This window comes from Canis lupus, chromosome 21 (genome assembly GCF_003254725.2).
Source record: "Canis lupus dingo isolate Sandy chromosome 21, ASM325472v2, whole genome shotgun sequence".
Taxonomy (NCBI): domain Eukaryota; kingdom Metazoa; phylum Chordata; class Mammalia; order Carnivora; family Canidae; genus Canis; species Canis lupus.
In genome coordinates, this window is record NC_064263.1 from 41,654,819 (window position 1) to 41,679,540 (window position 24,722).

General features: G+C 52.8%; 1 protein-coding gene and 2 long non-coding RNA genes across 7 annotated transcripts in view; 2 read left to right on the forward strand and 1 right to left on the reverse strand.

Annotated features, from left to right (window-relative positions):
* The window catches only part of PTPN5 (protein tyrosine phosphatase non-receptor type 5), a 56,311-nt gene extending 36,294 nt beyond the window's left edge, over positions 1-20,017 (reverse strand). The window contains exons 1-2 of one of the 5 annotated variants that reach the window (XM_035704026.2): positions 19,915-20,017; positions 2,765-2,854 (exon numbers count right to left, since the gene is read on the reverse strand). In XM_035704026.2, coding sequence (XP_035559919.1) covers positions 2,765-2,784 — 20 coding nt within the window. In that variant the 5' untranslated portion in view covers positions 2,785-2,854; positions 19,915-20,017. Of the gene's footprint in view, positions 1-2,764; positions 2,855-18,564; positions 18,720-19,700 lie in introns of those variants that run through there. The other 4 variants (XM_035704025.2, XM_035704024.2, XM_049098839.1 and 1 more) reach the window with 4 other exon arrangements.
* On the forward strand, positions 350-11,524 carry LOC118351813 (uncharacterized). The gene is made up of 3 exons (XR_004807901.2): positions 350-519; positions 1,300-1,716; positions 11,053-11,524. It is a non-coding gene; the product is annotated as an uncharacterized LOC118351813 (long non-coding RNA).
* On the forward strand, positions 19,074-20,412 carry LOC112667743 (uncharacterized). The gene is made up of 2 exons (XR_003141286.3): positions 19,074-19,283; positions 19,845-20,412. It is a non-coding gene; the product is annotated as an uncharacterized LOC112667743 (long non-coding RNA).
* The last annotated feature ends 4,310 nt before the right edge of the window (positions 20,413-24,722 follow it).

Below are 24,722 nucleotides of genomic sequence, written 5' to 3' on the forward strand. Positions count from 1 at the left end.
AGATTTCCAAAGAGAAGAGATGGTCCGTTCGGGCTGGAGGGAGAAGCCCAGTCTCTGGACACTGCCCTCTCTCCTCCCGGCCAAGAGCAGAAATAGCTGCTTGCAGTGGATTACTGCAGGCTCCCTCTTTCTCCTGGATTTCTATGCACTGGGCGGCGGGAGCAGAACATGCAGCCACTTGGCTGGGCGGGCCCCCCACTGCTGTTCTTAGAACCAGAGAACCCCAGAGATAAAAGGACTCGGAGATCACCCAGCCTGTCCCTCCCTCATTGATGGGGAATATCTGGGCGGGGACAGAAGCTTCCCAAAGCCATTGCCTCATTCAACAAGCGTTCGCTGAGCACCGCCTGTGAGCAAGGCACCAGAGCTGTCCTAGGAATCCAATGACGAACAAGCCAGGCCCCTCCCTGCACAGCTGCCAGTCGTCTCAGGAAGACACACACGCAAACACCACTGCACCCACACCTGCTCTGATCGACGTATTCACGCCATACCTTGGGGAGCTCAGCTCAGATTGTGGTGAGGGGGCAGGGTGCAGGGTGGCAGGGGGAAGGATCTTCTGCAAGGGGAAGATAAGAGCTGCTTCTTAAAGGATGTTTCTAGATGGATGAGGGGTGACAAGGGAAAGAACCTCCTTCACGGTGCAGACAGCAAAAGCAATGCACAGAGGTCTGAGACGTATGGAACATTTGGTGCTGAAGGGGAGCAGGCTGGTGGGTGGGATGTGGAAATGACGGGGGCCGGGCCTCGACCAGAGGTGAATCAGCAAGAAGCAGGCCTCAGTGTCAGAAATCCTGCCTTCTTCCACTTGACCTTAGGGCTTGCCATGAACCGAGGTGCCACAGGCTCTCCACCCCTGGTCTGGGGAGGAGGGGAGACCTATACTAGGAGGGGGGCCAGTGGCACGTGTTTTGAGGAGCAGACGGTAGACCTGGCCGGTGGTATCTCATCTGGTCCTGAATTACTTTTTTTCCTAAATTGGGCTAAAATTCACATAAAATTCACTACTTTAGCCATTTTGAGACTGTACAATTCAGTGGCATTTAATATATTCACAACGTCATGCAACTGCCACCACTCTCTAGTTCCAGAGCATTTTCATCACCCCACAAGGAAACCTCCTACCCACGAGGGAGCCCCTGCTCATTCTCCCCTCCCCTAGCCTCTGGCAATCATTAATCTGCTTCCTGTCCCTGTGCGTTAGCCTGTTCTGGATATTTCATATAAACAGAATCATACACTACGTGGCCTTGGGTCTGGCTTCTTTCACTTAGCATAATGTTCTCTGGGTTCATCCAGGTTGGAGCACAGATCAGTACTTCATTCCTTTTTATGGCTGAATAACATTCGGCTGTGCGGATATACTACATTTTATTTCTCCATTCATCAAGCCATGGACATCTGGGTTGCTTCCACCTTCTGGCTATTATGAACAGTGCTGCTACGAACCAAACTTCTCCCTTAAACCCAGCTCCCAACATGCCTATGACTGGGTAATCTTGTCTCACCCTGGGCCCCTGAAGCTGCGTTCATAAAATAAGGCGGTCAGAACCTTCGCGGCCTGAACAACATCACTATCGCTCGTTCACGGGTGTGTGTGTGAAGGTGGCGTGTACCCCGCAGCTGTCCCACCATTGCTGGAAGCTGGAGACTGGATCTGGACCAGCCTGCCTCATCTTCCCGGAACTCATGGCTAGCAGGGGAGACACAGGGCAGGTACCTGCTGTGGGCTGGATGAGAGGCCCAGCAGAGGCCCGTCTGGGATGGGGGGGGAGCACATCACCTCTCCCTAGGGGATGGAATGGGAGATGGGTGGGTGCTGTCAAGAGATGATGCCAGCTTTGCCCAGGACTAGTGTAGAGAAATAGCTGATAGGTTTGGGGAGAGAGGCCGAGGGGCCTGCCCCCTGTTCCTGGGTAGGCCTTACTCCTGGGTGTTAGCCTGAGCCCCCAGCAACCTCCTGACCCAACCCCAGGCAGGCATGCCCTCTACCTTGGGATTCATGCTCCTGGGGCTCTGCGGCCCCCGAGACACCCCTCACTGTCGATGTCGAACTCCTATTGCCCTCCCAGAGTTCTGATCCCGCCAGACGTCGCTATTCCCTGAATCAAACCTGTATACTCCTACTTCTAGGCGTTTGTTCATGCTGTTACCTCAGCTTGAAGTTTCCTTTCTCCCTCCTGCCAAATTTTACCCATCCTCAACATTACCTCTTCCTTGGAGCACTCCCTGATCTTCTGGGGAGAACCAAGCTCTCCCATCTCGGGGCTCGCCCCTACTCCTGGCTCACTACGTCTCTCTGCCTTTGTGTTCTGCTGCTACAGTTAGCTGCTTATGCCCCTGCCTCCCCCTACCCCAGGTTTCCAATCACTTGAGAGCATCCCCACCCCCTCAGCCACCTCTACATCCCAGGTGTTCAGAACCCGAGCCTGCTGGGGTACATGTTAGAGAGGTCAAGTGGGAGGCAGGGGGAGGGTCTTAGGGTTAGTGGCTTTGGGGGCTCCGGGAGGACAGGCTCTAGCTAGGAGCTCCCCAGCCTGGAGAAGACGGCCAGACCACCACCAGAAAGAGGCCCATAATGCCACCTAGATTTTCAGCAGCGTGGTTAGCATGCAGGGGCCAAGGACATGCTGGTTTCATGGAAGACAAAGCATCACGCTGACTACCTCATGCAAATAAGTCCCGTGTCCCAGCACATGCACAAGGAGAGGGCTTGCCCTCCTCAGTGGGGTGAGCTGCAGGGAAGCCCACACACACCACTCACCTGGCTTCCTCATAATTCATTCCCAAGGTGTCTGGATGGGGAAAGGCGCCATCGGGGGCCAGGGCAGGAAGCTCTTCAGCAAAAAGCACACTAGAGATATGAATGGAGAGAGGCCAGCTTTAGAACACCCAGATGGAGGACTGAGGCAAGAGAGGCTGAGTGCCTTGCCTCACGTCACACAGCACGGGCAGCGGTTTTCAGGTAGTTAACAAAATCCAAACTCCTTTTGGGAGGTAACTCTTCTTTGGGTGCCCCGCTTGTCCGTTGCCACAGGGAGGGCCCAGGACCAGAGGTCTGTTACCTGTGGTTCTGTGTTAGACCTTTCTGCCTAAATGACTCAGAGCCAGTTTCTGTTGCTTGTTACCAGAGAACTCAGGCCGATGTGTGGGGAACAGACAGGCTCTGAGCCCTGAGCTCCCAACGCTTAGTTCACTGCTATTTCCATCCTGCCATGCTGCCTACCCTCCCTGCCCAGCTGTCCACTGTCCGGCCATCTGTCCCCACGTCTGAGCAGACTGCAAACTTGGGAGTGTTCTGGATCCCAAACACAGGGTCTGCGTGCTCTCTGCTTGGGATGTGCCCAGATAAATGATAAATTCTCCCTCCTGCTCTGTCGGTGGGAGACTGGGGCGTGGGTGTGGCAGTGACCCAAAGGAAGGGAAGGTGGAGGGATGCTGGAGAGGCCTCGCCTGCAGAGGGGTTCGGGCAACACCAGGTTCTCCATCTTCCGCGCGAGTCAGATCCAGGGGCTGGAATGTTCATTTGCTCAGCTAGTGTTCACTAAACAGCTCCTGTGTGCAGGCCACGGTGTGAAGTCTAGCTCACAGCCTACTGGGTCAGCAAAAGGCAGTGGTGACACATGTGGCTAGTCAGATGGAGAAGTGCGGGGGGCACCGGTGAGGCCCCGAATGAGGCAGAGAAGTCAGGAAAGTTTCCCAGGAAGGAATGGAGGATGTGCTGTGAAGAAGGAGCTGGGGTCAGCAGCCACAGGATGACAGACGGCCGAGTGGGGTGTTCCGGGCAGAAGGAGGGCCTGGAGTTAGGAGAAAGCAGGGCACATGCAAGAGATGGAAAGAAATTCAGTCTCACAAGGGGAGCGTGGGAAGGGAGCGTGACGTGGGGCAGGGGCTTTGATGGAGATGCTCATCTGTGCGGCTCTTCCTTCTCGTTCTCCATCTCTCTCCCCTCCCTCCCAAGGTGAGGCAGACCCTAATCCTTCCAACAGCCCTAGGAGGAACACACTCTTCTGTGTTTTCTAGATGGAGAGATGGAAACTCAAAGAAGTGAAGTGACCTGCCCCAGGTCACACAGCTAGAAATGCCAGCTCTGCTCCTCACTGCCCATGTTCCTAAGCTCTCCTCTCTTCTGGCTTTCCACCTTTGTTGAAAACAATGTTCTGAAAGTGGGGAGCGAGTGAACATGCATGAATCAGCAGACTACAGCAGCTGTGCTGTGTATGTTCTTTAAAAAAAAATCCTCACTATGGGTCAATGAGGCTGCATCCCATTTTACAGATGAAGCAACTAAGGCTTGGGGGTGAAGTGACCCTGCCAGGTTCACGCAGAGGGCAAATTAGTGGAGGAGCCAGAGGGGGACTCTAGCGTGCCTGTCCTCCAGCCCAGGGCCCTAACGCGTGCTCTGTGTGCCCTCCCCAGGCCTAGAATGACTGGAAGTCCTGGCCTGGACTGTGGCCTCAGGTTGCTCCATAGGAAGAATCAGCCCAGAGAGTCCTCCTTGGCTGGGGTGGGGAGCCTATATGATTAGGCCTATGTGCTCCATTACTGGAGCAAGCAATGCACTCATGAAGGACCCAGCAGCCCTGGACTCTTGTCCAAGGCCACCGTGTGACTTGGGCCAGTCGTTTCCTCGGATCTGGGTCTCAGTGGCACCACCTGAGAACCAAGGGAATGGAACTTAATGACCTTTACGGGCCTTTCCTTCAGGTCAAGGCTCAACTTCAGGGCTGTCGAGGTGGATTTAATGAGGCGGGCGGTGGTGGAGCGGCAGGGAGCAAGCAGAGGGCGCCGCCCGCACCACGGAGCCGCTGGGCAAAGGCCACCTGACCGGCAAGTGTGTAGGGCCCATCTCACCCCAGCCAGTTCCCCACTGGGGCCATGTCCAGTTCTGGTGATGAGTGTTGCTGCGGATGGTCCTGTTTGTGTGGCGAGCCCAGGAAAGATCAACCGAAGAGCCGGATTTCAGAGTTCAAAGGTCCTCTGGTTTAACCCTGTTTTCCAACACTCTGAAACACTCATTCTGCTCCCTCTCCCAACACCTTCCAAGACCCAGGTACGGAGTTTAGTGTACGAGGAGAAGACTATCACAGACGTGAAGGCATGAGCACACCCCTTGTGAGGGTATTCAGTTAGATGCCCACCCTCACCTATAATTCCTTGGAACGTTCTTTCCCTTTCACCGGAAAAAAAGCCCCCTTTCTCCTTCCGGGCTTGGAAAACTCTTGACCACCTGTTTAAGATCCCATTCAAATGTTCAAATGTCACCTCTTCGGCAGAACCATCCCTGACTCCCTTAGGAAGAACTGGGTAGGGGATCCCTGGGTGGCTCAGCGGTTTAGCGCCTGCCTTCAGCCCAGGACATGATCCTGGAGACCCAGGATCGAGTCCCACATCGGGCTCCCTGCATGGAGCCTGCTTCTCCCTCTGCCTGTGTCTCTGCCCCCTCCCCCCGTGTCTCCCATGAATAAATAAATAAAATCTTAAAAAAAAAAAAAGAAAGGAAAAACTGGGTACTCCCACTTCCTTTACCACCTCTCTGTTCAGAAATGATCTATTGACGCCTGAATCCCCAATCCCCACGAGGCATCTGTACACAAACCTGTGGTTTAGAATCACGCCCCCCCCCCCCAACTGAGGGCTTGCTGTGTGCTGGATACCATGCCAACCGCTGGGCAGGTACTACATCATTCATGTCTCACTACAGCCCTATCAACTAAACACAGTTATCACCCTCCTCCTACACATGCAGAGATTGGGATTTGGAGGGACTGAGTCATTGTTCAAGGTCACACAGTTGGTAAGTGGCAGAACCAGGCTTCAAACTCCGTTTGCCTCAACCCTAGGCCGGGGCTTTATTTAAACCACTGAGTGTACAGCTCCTGACACGGACCTTCCTGCTCCCCACGTGGCCGCTCTAGCTGACACCTGGCAGATATATTCAAGACACATTTCTTGAAAAGATCAATGAAGAGCAGACTAGAGATGGAGTATGAATAGGTGGCTCATTAAAAACCATAAAGCACAGGCTTTGGGATTGGGGTGCCGAGTAGGAACTAAGGATCCCCCAGTAGTTGTCCAATCTTGCACAAGATACTTGAATTCTCGGTGCCCAGTTTCCTTACCTGTGAAATGGGAATAGCCATCCACACTTCAGAGGATTCTTAAAGGTATTTTTTTTTAAGATTTTATTTATTTATTCATGAGGGACACAGAGAGGGAGAGGGAGAGGCAAAGGGAGGAGCAGGCCCCATGCAGGATCACGCCCTGGGCCGAAGGCAGATGCTCAACTGCTGAGCCACTGGGGCTGCCCGGATTCTTAAAGGTATTAAGTGAGGGGTGCCTGGGTGGCTCAGTTAGTTAAGCATCTGCCTTTGGCTCAGATCACAATCCTGGGGTCCTGGGATCGAGTCCTGCATCGGGCTCCCTGCTCAGCGAGGAGTCTGCTTCTCTGTCTCCCTCTGCCGCTCCCCACTGCGTGTGCTCTCTTGCTCTCAAATAAAGTCTTTTTTTTCAAAAAGGGTTTTAAGTGAATTTTGATCCTCATGTGAAGGTTTTTTTTTTTTTTAAGATTTTACTTATTCATGAGAGACACAGAGAGAGAGGAGGAGACACAGGCAGAGGGAGAAGCAGGCTGCCTGAGGGGAGCCCAATGTGGGACTCGATCCCGGGACCACAGGATCATGCTCTGAGCTGAAGGCAGACACTCAACTGCTGAGCCACACAGGTGCCCCCTCACATGAAGTTTTGACATGAGATACATGGAAAATGCTTAGAACAGGGGCCAGTAAGCTCCTAAAAATGTTAGCTGAAGGGGCACCTGGGTGGCTCAGTCCGCTAAGCATCTGACTTTGGCTCTGGGAATGGTCTCAGGGTCCTGGGATCGAGCCCTGCATCAGGATCCTTGCTTATCAGGGAGCCTGCTTCTCCCTCCCTCTCTGCCCCACCCCCTCTGCTCATGCCTGCACACTCTTTCTCAAGCAAAGTCTTAAAAAAATAAAACCCACCTAAAAATGTTAGCTGTCCTCATCTTGTACGTCAGGTGTTGCCTGTTTCTCAGTTAATATAGCCCTTCTTTCTCTCATATAAATAAGGCCCATAGAGACTCTAGAACGAGTCTTGTGATGTGCTAACAAATTAGTTCTCAGAAACAAAAAATAACTTTAAAAGCCCCGATTAGTGGCATTTGCTAGTTTTCACAGTGTAAACGGTCCCACGATGGCTGATTTCGAGCTAGGAATGTGAGGGGTCCGGCTGCCAGTCTTGAAGGAGATCAGGAGCTTCACTGCAACCCTCTGTGCCTCAGTTTTCTCATCCTTACAATCACATCGTGGGATGAGCAGACACACTGCTCCTCGAGGAACGCCTGGCACCGAGGATGCTATGGAAGAGGTAGCTCATACGGTGGTTGTTGGGAGTTGCAGCAGTCCTCGGTCTCCCTGCTCCTTGTCTGGCCCTGACACTGGCCCCATCCCAGCACCTGGCCTTTCGCCTGACACCTGGCAGGAACTCTGTCTTGGTCATTTGCCTTCTAGGACCGAGGCTCGGTCCACTCTTGCAGCTCTCCCCAACCCACTGGGACCTAGAATTCTGACTCAGCCTGTGTTGGTCACACACCCTCCTGGATCACAAATGGTTTCATGCTGCTGGTGTCTATCTGCCTCTGGTTTCAGCCCTAGATGTCCTGATGCCAACCGCTGGCCTGGACTACCTGTCATCCACGATGGTCCTATTTGGCATCTACTCTGCTCTTCATGCTTATGAACCCACTTTTCACGTAGGGCTTGTATGCATGTACAGACAGGAGGGCTGGGGTTCAGAGCCAGGGTCGATCCCCACTCCAGCTAGGGAGGGCTCCAGCTTCAGCCACAGCCCACCATGAGGTCTAGTCCTTGGCCACAGTCCCCACCCTCTGCCTCTGATTTAACCCCTCAGGGCTTGGGTCTGGCCCAAGCACTGACAGCACAGGCTTGAGGACCCTGGCACTTTAGGATTTGGTGAAAGATTCAGACAAATGGAGTCCGATGCAGGGCCTGGGAGAGGCTACATTTGGAAACATTAGTTGGGTCTGAGGCTCCTTTACCAGGAGAGACAATAGAGCGTCAAATGGAATGGGAAAGGAAAAAAAAAAAAAAAGACAGGACCAGGAGTCAAGGTTTAAAAGGGTCCAACCTCCTGTATGCAAATGTAGTATCAGCTGCATGCCTACTATGTGCTACATGCTTTCTAATACCTTATTTAATTGGACGCTTGCAGCAACCTTGGGAAAAAGACATCATGACCTCACTTTGTACAGGAGCTAATGGCACTCAGAGGGGTTAGACTCTGGCACGAGCACAGCTCAGGGTCACTCTAGTCCTGTTCGGGTGGCCCATGGAGAAGACAGAACAGTCTGGTCCTGGGCCAAGGATGGTTGGTCCTCTTAGTGCCTGGTGCTAGTACAGCTGGAAACCTGGGGGTCCAGGGCAGATTGTCAACCAAGGTCCTCAGTTATGGGTGCAATCCCTCAAGACATGACAGCTGAGCACTCTGAGGTCATATGCCTCAAGGCACCTGTGGCGCTCTGAAAAAAGGATGGATCTAGAGGCAGAGAGACCTGGTTGAAACCCTGCGCTTTTGCCATGGGGTCCCTGGCCAGGGTCTGGACCTCTCCGAACCTCAGTCTCTTCCTGGGAGTTGCAGGAACAGCAGAGCTGCCTGTGGCAGGGTTCTCTGGTAGAGGCTGTGGAAGTAACGGGAGTAAAGGAAGTACCAGGCAACCCGAGGCCGACATCCTCCTCGTGACAGCTGACCTGGCTCAAAGCTCCGTTGCCTGCTCCCTCTAAGTCAACCTGGCAAGGAGATGCTCTTGCTCTTTGCACCAGGCAGTGCCATCAGCTACGAAGGTCTGTTTCCTTTTTCCTGGCGTTCCGTCAGGTGTTCCTGGAGTTAATGAGAACAGTGCAGGGCCTCCCCAGCAGAACAGACTCCTCTTCCCTCTGGAGAGCCCTGGGCTCTTCCCAGGTCCGCCTCATCAGACTCAGAGCCCTTGGGAAGGTGGGTCGAAGAACTGGAAACGTGACTTCAGGGAATTCCCCAAATCCTCCTCCAGCCTGAAAACTGCCCCAGTTTCCGGCCACGCTCATTTTTGATTCTCAGCCTTGGTCTCTCCTGCTCTCCTTCCTGCTAAGGCCTCCCTGTTCCTCTTTTCCGAGCCGTGGCCTCGGGCCCTTCCTCGGCACCATGCCTCCTCCAGGAAGCCTCTTCAGTGAATGAGCCCAGTGCATGCTGACTGCTCCTCTGGCTGAATTCTCCTCCTGGCATTTGACTTGTGATTCGGAGTCTGGCAACAGACTGCACTCCACCCTGGGCTGCTCCCCAGCTCTCCTGTTCATAACCTGGGCTCCGGGGATCCCTGGGTGGTTCAGCGGTTTGGCGCCTGCCTTTGGCCCAGGGCGCAATCCTGGAGACCCGGGATCGAGTCCTGCGTTGGGCTCCTGGCATGGAGCCTGATTCTCCCTCTGCCTGTGTCTCTGCCTCTCTCTCTCTCTATGTCTATCATAAAAAAACCAAACCAAAACAAAACAAAAAAACCTGGGCTCCTGTGAGCTGTCCCAGGCTGAGAGGGGGCAGAGGATGGGCCTCCTCCCATGGGGCCCACGACAGGGAGCCCAGTGCAGAGGGCTCCAGCATTCTCTGTGCATCAGCATTTTCCTGTACTCTCAGATTTGGAAAGATGGGAAGGAGTGACTATGTGGGAGAAAAAGAAGATAGAAGTGAGCAAAAAGAAATGAAAAGGAAGGGCAGCCATGTGAGACTCAGGACGAGGGTCACAAGAGGACAGATCCAGGCTACTGTGGATCATGCTTTAAGGGTCTCCATGAACTACCCCGATTATGCAACTCTCTGGCTTAACTGACTCCTCTTTGAAAACATTTGGAACTTGACCTCTTCCAGGCAGCCTTCCCTGATTGACTCAGATTTCTTTTCCCTGGCTCCCTGAGCTGCACTACTTTGTACTCATTGGTACCATTTCCCATGATGCTACGTCCTCTGGGGAAGGGCTGGAGGTCTCTGCCTCACTGGCGGTGGGTTTCACTCTACACTTACCACCTGTAGTCAGAGATTATCTCACGCTCTCTTATCAGCTTCAGAGAGCAGGTGAGATTTATTTTGATGGTTGTTTTAAATCCAGTTTGCCTCCAAGACCTTAAATCCATTTTACTATGAGCTCTGTTGGGCCTAAGACCCAGGCTCTGCCCTCAGCCAGCATCCAGTTTAGTACATAGTCAGAAATGTGCTAAATGTCCCAACTATGGAGAGAGCCCAGGTGTCCATCGACAGATGAATGCCTAAAGACGTGGAGTGTGTGTGTGTGTGTGTGTGTGTGTACATATGAACATTACTTAGCCATCAAAAAAGATGAAATCTTACCACTTGCAACGAACGATGTGGACTGAACTAGAAGGTATTATGCTGAGCAAAATAAGTCAGTCAGAAAAGACAAATACCATATTGATCTCACTCACATGTGCAATTTAAGAAACAAAGCAGATGAACACAGGGGAAGGGAAGGAAAAATAAAATGAGATGAACACCGAAAGGGAGGCAAGCCACAGGAGACTCTGAGCTCTAGGAAACGAACTGAGGGTTGCTGGAGGGGAGTGGGGGGGGGGGGGAGGGATGAGGTAGCTGGGTGATGGGATGAGCACCGGGTGTTATGATCACTACATTCTACCTCTGAAACTATTAAAAAAAAAAAAAAAAAAGGAAGGAAGGAAGGAAAAGTGCTAAAGGTCAAGGGGGCTACCTAATGGGAGTGCCTAGGAGGGACAAGGGGAGGGTCTGGGAAGCATCTCCAGGAGAAGCAGGGGCTCGGCAGACAGCAGGGAGAACAGCCGGGCAGAGGACGGCGCTGGTGCAAAGGCCCGGAGAGATGAGAGCACAGGGGGAGTGGGAGGAAAGGACCCCCTGGAGCAGTTGGGGAGTGGGCAGGAGAGGGGACCCCCACATGGCAGCTGGCTCTGGGCAGCAGGCTAAGGCACCCTGACTTAACTGGAGGCCGCTGTTTCTCAGCAGGATGACGGTGGCAGGTGTCGCCGCTCTGGCTGGCATTTAGGAATCTGTGTCGGCGAGGCTGGGGGTACACCAACGTGGAGGCTCCCCCAAACTGCCTGATGCCACAGAAGACCACATGCTCTGATGCCATTCCTACGAAGCTCAGGAACGGACAAAACATCCAGAATGACAGGACCAGGAACAACAGTCACCTCTAGGGGCAGGTTAATGACTGGACGGGAGAAAGAGGGAACGCCCGGGGGTGGTGGAGATGCACCCCATCTCAATCCTGGCAACGGGTCTGTAACTTGATTCCATCGTTAAAACTCACTGAATGCAACATTTAAGGTCTGTACCTCTCCCTGTTCATAGACTAGACCTTAAAAACGTGTGTGAGCGTCCTTGGTTGTTGCGACTAAAGGTGCTGCTGGCAATCTTTGAGGGATGGGGCCAGAGATGCTTCCACAAGGAAGAGCTCTCCCTCTCAGAGGCTAGGAGGGTACCTGCTGGGAAGCAGGAAGGTGGGCACAGGACCCCCATGGCCACTCCTGGGCTTTGTATTTGGTCACTTCCGGCTTGCTGTCCTGAAGCTGCTCAGGCCCAGGATGGGGGAGGCCCGCATGTGCCCCTAGGGCTGGAAGGGGCTGGAAGGAGGACAGCTGGGGTAGTCAGAGGCAGCTGAGATGAGAGGGAAAAGGAAATACCCCCTGCCTGGCCTCCCTGCCTCATGATAAGCACCCGGGATGATGAATGATCGTCCTCCTCTGGGATGGAGTCTCAGTGAGGTGGGGCGCCCTGGGGGATCAGAGTCACTGGCGGCAGGGCTGAAGGCTGCTCTGCTGCTGCTGCTCCAGAAAACCATTTTCTGAAATCATGGGCAAAAGAAGCTCGAACACGGCTGACTTACACTTAAGATCCTTGCCTCACCTCTTCCTTCCGGAAGCCTTCTCTGATCTCCGTGCTGTGCAGGAGTCTCTCCTGTGTTCCCACAACCCTTGGCCCAGCACCAGAGGACAGTCACTGCCTAGGTCTGAATTCTGGCTCTGCCACATACTTGCTGTGTGTTCTTGGCAAGTTCCTTAAGCTCTCTGAGTCTGGAAACTGAGGACAATATAAATCTTCTGTGCTGAACTGTTAGGAGGATTAGGTGAGATAATGTCACAAGCACCAAGAAGTGAGGGCTTATTGTTACCATCAGATCACACATCGGGCACGGAGGACTGTTGCAGGGTTACCTGTCGGGGACCCCCCAGGAGACACAGGCTCCTTGTGGGGAGGGCCCTCATGGCCATGTGGATTTCCTGGCACAGTAAATACTTGCATGCATGAATGAACTGCATCCACTAAGATGTCCCTGGAGAACTTTCTTTTTCCACCCACAATGCCTCTAAATCACAATAATTCTTCAGAAATGGAGGCTGGATTCATTTTTACTCCCTTCTCTCCTATTATCTTCAAGGCCATGAAGAAGCCATGAAATTCTACCTTTTTTTTTTTTTTTTAAAGAGATTTTATTTATTTGAGAGTGAGAGAAAGTGTGTGAGCTGGAGGGAAAGGGAGAGAGAATCTGAAGCGATTGTGCCGCGTGCAGATCACCACGCAGGGCTTGATCTCATGACCTGAGCTGAAACCAAGAGTTGGCCACTTAAAAAATGAGCCACCCAGGTGCCCTGAGTACATCCTTTTGTATTTTTTATTTTTTTAATTAATGGCTTCTTCCCAGACTCCACACTCCTAAGACTTCATTTAGTGGCCCTCTTCATGCTGGGCCCACAAAAATCCCTTAAAAAAAAAAGCCCCCTTGGTTCCTCAAAAAGTTAAACACAGAATTATCATATGATCCAGCAATTCTACTTCTAGGTCTGTACCCAAAAAAAACTGAAAGCAGGAGCTCAGATATTACATCAATACTGATAGGAGCACTGTCTACAAGAGCCAAAGGCTGGAAGCAACCCAAGTGACCAATGGACGAACGGATAAACAAAATGCAGTCTGTCCATGCAAAGGAATATTGCTCAGTCTTAAAAAGGAAGAAAATTCTGACACCTGCTACAACATGGATGCATCCTGAGGACATGGCACTAAGTGAAATAATCCAGACACAAAAGGGCAAATACTATATGATTCCACTTACATGAGGGTCCTACAATAGGTAAATTCATAAAGAGAAAAAGTAGAATTCGGGCTACCAGAGGCTGGGAGGGAATGAAGGATTATTGTTTAATGAATACAGAGTTTCAGTTTTGCAAGATGAAAAGCTTTCTATGGGCGGAGGGGAGTGATGGCGGTACAACACCGTGAATGTACTTAATGCCACCGAACTGTGCACTTACAAATGGGTAAAAGAGCAAACTTCGTGTACTTCATCATTTTAAAGAAGCGCCCCAAACTAAACCAACAGAATGCTGGAGGGACTCCATCTCGAATCAGATGTCACATCCTCAAGTGCTCTTTTGCCTCTGGCCTCCTGATCCATGATCTCCCTGTTCATCCTCTCCTGGCTCTTGCTCTGGTGTCCTCTCTTCTCCTTCTACCCCAGGACCCACAGCCACATCATTTTGCCGGTGAAATCAACCTGCCTCTGTCCATAGTCATTCCTTTTCTGTCCCCTGGGCCCCTTTTTAGGCCCTCCATGGTCCCATCATACCCTCTAGAGGATGCTTAAAACGGATGCCTTGAGAATCTGAGATGGGAAAGCTGTGCATGAACATGTTCACTACTATATCCATCAACAAAGAAACAGCTAAACAAAATATAGTAAAGCCACTGAGGATAAAAAGAAGATCATGACGGAACACAGAAGAAGTCATGAAAAAATGTTAAGGAAAAACACAAGGTACTAAAACCGACGTTGACTGATTTCATCTATTAAAAATACAGACCTTTAGAGGCAACTCAGAGACAGACTCTTAACTAGAGAGAACAAACTGATGGTAGCCAGAGGGGAAGGGGGTGAGGGGACGGGGCAATAGGTGATGGGGATTAAAGAGGGATTAAGGTGATGCTCATCTATGATGAGCATGGGTGTTGTACGGAAGTGTCGAAACACTAAATAGTATACCTGAAACGAATATTACACTGTATGTTCACTAACGGGAATTTAAATTAAAAAAAAATAAAATAAACTGCAGGAAGAAAAAACAAGACACAGATTTTTAGAAGAAATAGAACAGGATGTTCAAGATCATGGTTAATCTTACATTTGCTTTATAGCTTGGTCATGTTATTTTTACGATGCAATTTATTTTTTAAGGCCAGGCAACACCTTTAGGCCGATGATGAAACATACAATCTTTGGAGTTGACTCTAGACACCCACACTGCGCCCGCCACCGAAGTCCACACAAATCCCTCTGAGTGGCTTTCAGAGAGTTCGGGGAGAGGGGAGCGTTCTGACTCTTAAGACGGACATGTCACAGCCTCTCTAATGTCTTCAACCAACCACCTCATCATGCAGAGGAAGGACAATTTAGGGTCTTTGTTTCGCCAGCACAGTGCCCGGGAGATTTGGCCACGAACAGTTCACCCCCTCCATTAGCCCAAAGTCAGAAATTCTCACCAAGATGCTTGCTGTCTAACAAATCTGCGAACCATGGGCTTTTCAAACTTGAACGGCAGCACAGTCAAATCATCTGAGCTTTATCATTTTGATCATACTACAGCTCACTATGCCATGTCTTTATCTAGAGGTTTGTATCATTCCAAGGCATACGGCTTCATACGTAGGTGGTCATTTCTAACATTAATTCATTCCACAACTATTTAGTGAGCCAGCGCTGAGTGTCAGGCTTGGTTTGCCAGTCACTAGAATACAAGGAGAGTAGGACTCTGGTTCTCTTGGAACTCATTAACACTGCGGTTTCTTATTCCTCAGGCCTATAAACACTTACATGAGCTGGCCCTGCCTCTCCTACCTCTGCCCTTACCATCCTTCCTCTCTCCTATCTCTTACTGCCACACTTCCTGTTCCCTGAAAACGCCAAGGTATTCTCACCCCAGGGCCTTTGCACTTGTGGTCTCCTCTTCTTGGAATGCCATTCTCCCCTGGTCTCCTCACTTCGCTTAGGTCTTTGGTCAACTATCACCTCCTCAAAGGCAATTCTATTTAAAGGCAAACCTCTTCCTTCACTCTTCCCCCGCCCCACCCTGTTTTTTCCCCCAGAGCACTGCTCGCCCCTTGAAATGTCATATCTCTGCTTATGTTTTATTTTCTGTCTCCCTTGGTAGAGCTTGGGCAGGAAGTTCATCTTTTTCAGCAATGTATCCCCAGAGCCCAGAACAACCTGGCACGTAACAGATGTTTATATGTATCTGGAGATCAAATGAATGAATGAACAAACTGGCTCTTGACAGTTTAGGGGTGCTCAGGAGCCAGCTTTGCAGGAGTCATTATGGTTCCCTGTCAGATCCACGGCCCCCACTTGCAGGCCTCCCCATACCCCCTCCCATTGGGCTTTCTCTGTGAATGACATCCTTAGCCACTCAGGCTTAAAACCTTGCCACCACTTCTCACTCCTCCCTCCCTCTAGCACCTGTGTCCAAACCACTGTCAGTTCTGGTGACACCCGGGCCTCCTCCTCTCTTCATTCTTACAACCACCCCCGCTCCTTATCTTTTACTTAGACCACTGTCATTGTTTCTTACCTGGGCTCCCTGCCAGTGGGTCCTCCCCTCATCTGTTCTCCACAAGGCAGCCAGGCTGAGTTTCCTAATGGCCAGGCTTGATCATGTCCTAAAGACCAACCTCTCAGCTTGGCATTCAATGCTCCCAGAAACTGCCTCCACCTTTCTACCTAGAAGTTCCTTCTCACAGCTCCTCTGTTATCCTTTCTGCTCCAGTTGGAATGAAACACTTTCCAGTTTCCACACATGCCTGAGAAGCCCCCACTGTCTGCTCTCTGCTCATGCGGCTTCCAGTACTTGAAATCTTTCCTTCTTCGAGTGTGCTAATCACGTAGACCCAACTCAAATGCTACAAAGCTTCTCCAAGAAGCTCTTCCTGATTTTCCAGAAGAATAAAACCCATTCTTCTTCTCAACTCTTTCCCAAAGGTCATCAGTCGCTCTTTTAGGGCAGGTGTTGGGCAAAGACAGGCAACATGACTTAGAAGAGTTTAGAACCTGAATTTAGAGTTTGGAATCTGGATTTAGATCATCTGAGCTCCGAGACACAGCTCTCTGGCTCTGAGACTTTTAAAGTATGCTTTCTTAGGTAGGTTAAACTCTGCGTCTTAACTTCCCCATTTATAAAACGGGAATGATAACTCTATGGCTATTACGGGTGTGTTAGGAGAATTAAATGTAAGCGACACTACATAAGTTACTAAATACGGTCACGATTAGCTACAAAACAACTGATAAATGGAAGCGTGACTTGTCCCGGGGAGGTTTCATGGATGTCTTAGGCTGGATGAGCCCTAAGTCGGGCGAGGAAGGGATTTTTTTCAAAGAGAGGGACTCCGAGGCCCTAAAATCCCGTGCCCTTGGGCAACCTAAAGAGGGAAGAAGTGGAGGGTATATCCACAAAGCTGGGGTTCTAATGGTATTAATAGCTACCAATTCTAGAGCTCTTTCTATGCCCCAGGCTCAGTGCTAAGTACCCTACATAAATTACCTCATCTCATTTTATTCCCTCGCAGAGTAATAGAAGAGGAAAATCAGGCCCACAGTGGTTATATAAATAAGCGCTCCCCTCCCCACCCCCAACAGTTCAGACCTGAAAGGTATCCTGAAAATTTCCAATCTAACGATCTCATTTTTCAGATGGAGAAACTGAGACCCAGAGAGATTATGAGCATTTAACTGAAGCTGCCCAGATGGTGAGGAGGACACAGGGCCTGGAACCCGGACCTCTGCACTTTCTGCCTGGGAGCCACCACCCCACAAAAAGCCAGGGGGCACCTCGCATTAAGACGCCTATGTGCATGGCGCTTCTCGAGTGGGATGCCATTTACGTGGACCAGTGCTGGTCCCTGGAGTCGGGCCACCCACTCACCTTGGTTCTGCTCCCTGCCAGGCTGCTCACCCCACTCAGGAGGGAGGCTCTCGAGACAAGAGCCTCAGGCCCCTAGAGACTGAACACTGCCCTCCTTGCCAACTATCTCACCCAATGGAGTCTCCTCAAAAGTGCTCGACTTCATCCATTCACTGTCCAGCTTGCACGCCTTCAACATACCTCTCGGGGCACCCTGTGTGTGCCGGCCATCGGGCTCAGCTCTGGGGACACCCAGCTGCCCTTGAGGGAGTCTTGCCCTGAGCTACCCTCCGAGCCTGGTGAGGCTGTAACTCAAGCTTCCCCAGCAGCTTTGTCAGCAACACCAAGAGGCTGTAGCCAACAAACGTCAAGGAGGAAGGGGTGGCCCGACATGAAGGACTTGGGGACCTCCTCAAAGGGATGACGAAGGGGGCCTGGTTAGATTAGAAGACCCCTGCCATTAAGGAGGAGGGGAGTGTGACTGGGAAGGCACATAGTCTGGTAAAGGTGAAGGAAGGGGTTGGCACATCAACTGGTTGATCTGATCTCCTGCCTAGAGCTGCTTCATTCTTGCAAATGCAATCCCCAAACCTGTGCTTGCTTGCATAAGAGAGCTCTCCTTTGAGGCTGGCTGTGGCAAACTAAAGGCCACCCTTCCCCCCCACACACACACCCCACGGTAAGGATGGTGGCAAATGAATGGCACCTGCCGCTCCAAGCGGGGGCAGGGCTGGAATCACAAAGACTTCCCTGGTACACTCATGAATTTTGGGGTTCTGGGGCTTCAGTGGGCATAGGATTGAATTATGTAGGAGGGAAATGAACATGAAAGCCAGAGACCCTAGATTCTAATGCGGGCTTGGTCATTAACTCTGGTGACCTTGGTCGAGCCACCTCCCTGGACCTCAGTTTCCCCATGTGTAAAGCGAGGGGGTGAAATGAGTCCCGAGGGTTCATCTGGTCCCGACCCTCTAGGCCACGCGGTCCTTGGTAAGGTAAGGCCCTCAGGGCTCCCACCCGGACCCCGGGCCCGGCTCCGCGTTTGGCAGGAGCCTCCTCTGGGGGAAGGGGCATGCGGGGGAGGGGGGCGCGCGGCGCTCTCGGGCTCTCGTTTTGGGGGTGGGGGGTGGGGGGGGCTGTCGAAGGTCCGCGGGTCGGGGGAGGCGAGGGGAAGGCTGGGGCCGCGCTTTCCAGGCCAGCGGGCGAGCGGCGCCCTCCAGCCTCCCCGCGGGGCGTCAGACCCCGACAGGCGACGCGGCCGGGAGCCGAGCAGCAGCGGCGGGCGCGGGGCCTCGGACCGGGGCAGCGTCTCCATCCTTCCCCGGAACGCGCGCGAGCTTCGCGGGCAGCGGCTGCGGCTCGGGCCCCCTCCCCCAGCCCGGGGGCGCGGGGAGCCCCACGGGGGCGTGGCGGTGGCGGCGGCGGCGGCGGCGGCGGTGGCGGTGGCGGCGGCCGGCCCGGGCGGTGGGGGGTGCCCGTCGCGGGGCCGCCCCGCAGGGACCCCGCGCCCTCCCCGCCGGCTCCCGGCACAAAGGCGCCACCGAGGCGCCGCACTTACCGGCCAGAGCGGGCTGCGGGCTGCGGGCTGCGGGCTGCGGGCTGCGGGCTCCGGGCTGCGGGCGGGAGGGTGCGCGCGCGAGGGTGCGCGTGTCTGCGTGTGCTCCCGGGTGTGTGACGGGGGCCGCGCCGAGCTCCGTGCGTCTGCGTGTGCGGGGGCGTCCGTCCGTCCGTCCGCCCGCCGCCCGCCGCTCCGTCCCGCGCTCCGTGCGCGCTCCCCGGCCGGCCGCCCCACAGCGCGCTCGGGCTGCGGAGTCGCGGGCGCAGCCGCCCCCGGCCCGGCCCCGCCCCGCCCCCGGGAGCTGCGCAGGACCCGCGGGGCCGGGGCCGGGGCCGGGGCCGGGGCCGGGGGCGGGGGCGGCAGCTCCGGCAGCGCCCCGGGCCCCCGCGCGGCCCCAGCCCGGCCCCCGACCCGCGTCCCGGCGGCGGAGCTGAGCTCGGCGCCCCCGCCCCCCGCGCCGCCCGGAGTCCCCGCGCCCCCGCCCGCGCCCCCGCCCCGCCCCCGCCCCGCCCCCGCGCGGAGGCCGCCCGGACCCGGAGGGCGGGGGAGCGGGACACCCGCGCGCGTCTCATTCATGATTTCTCTCTTCCCGGGAGCCCCGGGCCCGGGTGCGCCGATCCGGCGGCCGCCAGAGGGACCCCCGGCGGGGCCGTGCGCGCCGAGCCCAGGGCGGGACGGACAGGCGGACGGCTGCGGGCCGAGGAAGGCGAGACAAAGGGGTCAGTGCCGGGGGCGCCGGGGGAGGGCGAGGAGGGGGCGCTGTGGCGCGACGCCCGGGTCCGCAGGGGGGATGGCGCCCCGCCCGCCCCGCCGCCCCGCCCGCCCTCGTGGGTCCGGGGAGCTCGACCCGGCCCCGCCACACTGTCCCGCCCGGCGCTCGCACCTGCCGCGGCGCCCCCGTGGGCTCCGGGGCTGCCCACGCACCCCGCAATCCCACGCGCCCAGGCCGGCGCCCCGCTGGCGGGAGGTTGCTGGTACTCCCGGTGGGGGAGGAGGGAGCTCTCGGCGGCGTCAGGCTGCTCGCAGGGCAGGGGCCCTCAGCCCCAGCTACTCGGGGACCGGGACCGGGGACCCGGGGACCCGAGGCGCAGCACCGCCCAGCTACCGCCCTGGTCCCAGCCGCCATCCTCGCTCACCTGGATTTCTGCAGCAGCCTCCAGCCTGCCCCCCCTGCTTCAGCCTCGGCCCCCGCAGTTGGGTCTCCACACAGCAGTCAGAGATGCGTATAAAACCTAAGTCTTCGCCTTCCCTGGAAATCCTACAATGGCTCTTCGTTTCAGGCAAGTGAAAGCTAAAGCCCCACAACGGCCCGCCAGACCTCTCAGGAGCCGGCTCCTGTTGAACTCTCACCTCACTCCCTGCCGCTCCGGCCACACTGGTCCCCCTCAATGCATCACCAACATGGCAGCCACCCCCTGGCCTCCGGACCTTTGCACGGCGGCGATGTTCTCTGCCTGGAAACTTCCCCCAGATAGTCACATGACTTGCTCCTTTACCTCTTAAACGTGTCACCTCCAACAGGCCTTCTGGACCATCCCGTTTTAAATTGCAGGCCCCCTGCCCCTATTTTCTCCACGGTAGTCATGACCTTTATTTTGCGTCTCCTGTGGCTCGTTGGCCCTTCACTGCCAGCTCTCCCCTCAGTCCTCTGACGTTCCAGTCCTCCAGGCTCACCAAAATTCGGTTCTCTAAACAAACTGTATTTTTCCCATTTCTATCCTGTGTTCATTCTGTGCCTTCAGCCTGGGAAGTCACGCACTGACGTTTCACCTAGATTGTAAGGTCCGGTTCAAATACATGCTTCTCCATGGGGCTTTCACTCATGTCCCCAGGGGTACTCAGCACTCATTCCTTTCTGTCTACCATGATGCGGTTCCTTGTCTTTTGTTTTTTTTTTTTTTCCCAAGTGCACCATAAACTCCTGGGATAGGTCCGGGTTTCTCATCTCTCCCCAGGTCCCAGCACAAAAGGGACCATCAGTGCATGTTTGTGGATCAAAGGCAATGATTGGAAGGCCTGGATCTTGATTAGTCTTTTTTTTTTTTTTTCCTGGGAGGGGCACAGAGCCTACCCAGCCAGGTCTTCTTGTTATCCACAAGTAGTTGCCTGTGGCATAAGGGATGGACCAAACGTCAGATAACCAGGCCACGATGCTTGGTCTGTGCAGAAGCTGTGCAGAAGCGTAGGTAGACATGTCAGTTGGTTCTCAAGGCCTTGAGAGCATCATCTCTGTCAGCTTAAGGCTGATTTTCCCTGATGGTGTCAATGTAACAACAGTGACCAGAAATGAACACTTAGTATGTTCCCGGCACCGTTTTGTGTTATTTCCAAGGCACTGCTCTAGTTCATCTTCATGATCATTTTGGGAGGCAGACATTTGGATGTCATCATTTTCAGAACAGGAGCCAGAAAGGGTAAGTGACTTACCTAAGGTCCTACAGCTGCTGTGTGAGGGATGTTGTTTCAAATTCAGATCTAGCTAATTCCAAAGCCGAAATCCATGGAGCAGGGCTGCCTTAACACTGAAGGCCCTGGAGGCTGTTGGAGGGGAGAGGAGGAGGAGGGCTCAGAGAGCCTCGGCAAGGTCAGCCTGGTCCAGATTCTTTTGGAAACCAGCTCAGGAGTCACGGAAGCTTGGCGCTCCAGCGGGTCCAGGGCCTCGCAGGTTTCTGCCAATGGTGTCTGTGATGTCCTGTGATGGAGGCTAGTTGTTGCCCTTCATAAAGAAAATGCCAGAAGGCCAGCACAGTGTCACAGACATTCCTAGCTCTGTGCTCTGGGTTCCAAACTCAGTCCCGGCTGTCAGATGTGACATGTTCGTCTCAAACAGTTACAGTAAGGATCTGTGATGATCTATATGGTAACATTATATATATATAATGTGGCATAAGGGATGTGTATATATATATATATATATACACACACACACACACACACACACACACACACACACCTGCATGAATGTGCCTGCAAAGTAGTAGAGGCTAAAAAAAAAATGATCTGTCTCCTTCCTGTAGGGCATTTCTATCACATAGAGATATAGCCAAACTAGTCTTCTTACCCTGTTTCTGCCCTGTGAACCCCCTTTTAAAGAGTCTCAGATTCCCATTGCCTGGTAAATGTTACCCTGGGGTGCAGTGAAGGAAGGAAAGTCCAACTTTTATTAAGGGCTTTAAAAACAAGCTATCCGTGTTACTTCCCTGTATCCTCCCCTTTCATCTGCATGGGTACATTAGGAGGGAGGCACTGTTATTACCAACAAGGAAACTGAGGCCCAGAGAGTTCCGGGGCCTTCCCCACTGCCACAGGACTCACTAATTAATGGCAGGAATGAGATCCTGACCTCTGTCTGACTCAGTGCCCTGAACAGCACCCATCTCTTAACCCCAGCACCACGGAGAGTAAGCCCACCAGTTTCCTTTCTCTTCTCTGTTGAGGAAGAAGGAGAATTCTGTGAGTCCCATGCCATGAGGTCGTCATTGAGGGGTTGGGAGGGCTTAGGCTTATTGGGCCATTCTGTGTGACTCATGTACCCTTTCTTGAGGAAGGGAAGAAGAGGGGTTTAGGAAAGAGGAGGAAGGAGAAGAGAAAGATGGTCTGAGTAACCAGAGAGCATCTTGCTCGTGGTTTTTGATGGGCTCTTAGAGGTTAGAGTCAATATTTCTTCCTTTTGGCCTCACTTGGAATTCACTCTACTGATAATGAAATGTTTTGCTTCGGTGGAAACGTTCCCCTCTCCAGATTTTATTTACTTCCTTATTTATAACCCACCCCAATCCGCAAAGGATTTGAGGTAGCTTACCACAGGAGCAGAAACCATAAAGCAATGTTAAAATATCAATAAGGATAGAGAATCAGGACCAAGGAAAATGTAAGTACACTTTGAGAGACAAGACCAAGGCTTGGTCATTACACCTGATTTTTATCAAGTTCTTCCTGAAGGCGATGGAATTTGCGTAGGTTATTTTCTTTAAGCCATAAAAGAGCTCTGTGAGGTAGGTGCTATTATTACCTTCCCTTTGAGGCATAGGGAACTGAAGGACAGAGAGGCGAACTGTGATGCACAAAGTCACTTAGCTGGTGAGCAGCGGAACCGATATTTGGTGTGATTTTTGGAACTCACGACTTGCACCACTGTCCTGCCCTGCCTCTCCAACGGACAAAAGACCACAAATATGCAGACCACAGGGGCCTCCAGAGCACTGGGCTTGAGCCTCAGATTCGGTTCTGATCCTCTTGGATATCAAAAAGAAAGGGAAATAGCATGTGGAACTAATGCCTTCACATTGTTCAAGTCTTTGGTCAAGGTCATCTCCTCAATGAGGCCCACCCTGACCACTCTCCTTAACAGCGGAGCCTGCCTCTGCCCCCTGCCTTCTGCTGCCCAGTCCACCTTTACCTTTTCTCTCATGGTGGCGTGCATTTTACCTCCTAACGTACTGGGTACTATGTAAGCTATATCGTATATTTGTTGCAACGTAAGGTGCTCTTTAATACGTTCTTTATTAATACCTGTATTGATAAATTTTAAATTACCTAACTTATCTGTTTAATATAGTTGCTGTTTCAGTCTGTCTCCTTCCACTCGAATATAAGTTCCACACGGGCAGACATTGTCGTCTGTTTGGATCACTGATAGATCCTGGGTGTTGTTGCAGACAATGCCTGATGTGTATAGGTGCCCCATAGGTTTTTGTTGAATGCTTAAATAATTAAATCAGCGAGGAAGAAACAGACCAATATGTCTATAGTGGCAAAGTAGGTCACTTTTTTTTTTTTTTGGCTAGCTCCTATTTTCTTTCCTTCCTCCTTTGATTTCTTCATTTTTCTCTTGTTCATTTCCCTAAGAATTCGAGGCAGCTCTAACACTTAGCTCTCAGAGCACATTTATCTTCAGGAGGCTTTTTTTCTGACGGTAGACTCTGAGGGTCCCTGTGGCCAATGGCCTTAGTGTCATAGTCATAGCAAATGCATAAATGGGATTCCTGAAGTTGGTTTTGGTTAAGTCTCTCAATAAAAGCTGGGCATTATCCCACACCTAAATTGGCAAAGATAATCCATTTAAGGGGTCTAGGAATCATGTCCTCGTACCATTCCCAAGGAGTTGGGATTCGGAGCAGATGCTGTGGGAACAGAGATGGGTAAATTAAAAGCAGAGCATTTGTGTGAAATAATTGACTGAAAAGGAGAGGACATCTTTGTGTTCCTAAGAGCTCACCTCCAGAGTCATATTTCCTGGCTGCAAGCCTGAAGAGTGAAAAGCCAAGGACGTTAACAAGGTTTGTCAGAGGAGAAACTCAGCCGAGACCAATGGCTGGGGTGGATGCGGGTTGGGGGTGTGATGTGATCTTTTTGTAGGAGCTGGCCTCAGCTCCTGGCCAAGCCTCTGGGAGCCACGGACACAAGCCTGTCTGCTCAAGGTGAAGGCCAAGGGCACCTGGCTGCCAATCCCAGGAAGATACATCAGAAACACTGGTCTCAGGAGGAATGGGAATCAGAACTGTGGTCATGGCTCTGGGATCCTGTGAAGCAGATTCATTCAACAAATATTTTATGGAGGGCCTCCTCTGAGCTGGCTATCATTCCAGAAGCTGGATATGCATTAGAGAACAAGTTAGTCAGCTTCCCTGCTCTCATGGTAACTACATTCCAGGGGGGTACACACTGCCAATGAACTGGGGTAAAATAATGAATAAAAGGGTAATTTCAGACAGTGGTAAGTGCAATGAAGGAAAAGAAAACAGCAGGGTGATGGAGAGTGAAGGTAGAAGGAGGCCGCTTCTGGGTGTTCGGGAAGGCCTTTCGGAGGAGGTAACATTTGAGCAGAGACTTGAGGTACGAGAAGAAAACAGCCATGCAGGGTAGGGAAGAGCTTTCCAGACAGAACTTTCTCTTCTAGGCACAGCTGGAAGGCCAGGGAGAGATGTGGCAGGGGAGGCTGGGAGAGTTTGGGGTTCATCCTAGTGCTCTGGGAAGCTACAGGAAGGTTCTCTGGGAGCGTGATGGGACTGGACTTGAATGTGGCATCCTAAAGAGCAGCAGCAGCAGAGAAGCACTGAGAACCCCAGCCCTCTGCCCTTAAGGGGCCCCCAGAAGTGTCCAGTGCTTCCCACGCTGGCTGCATTTCAGAATCATTTGGGGGAACTATGAAAAATATA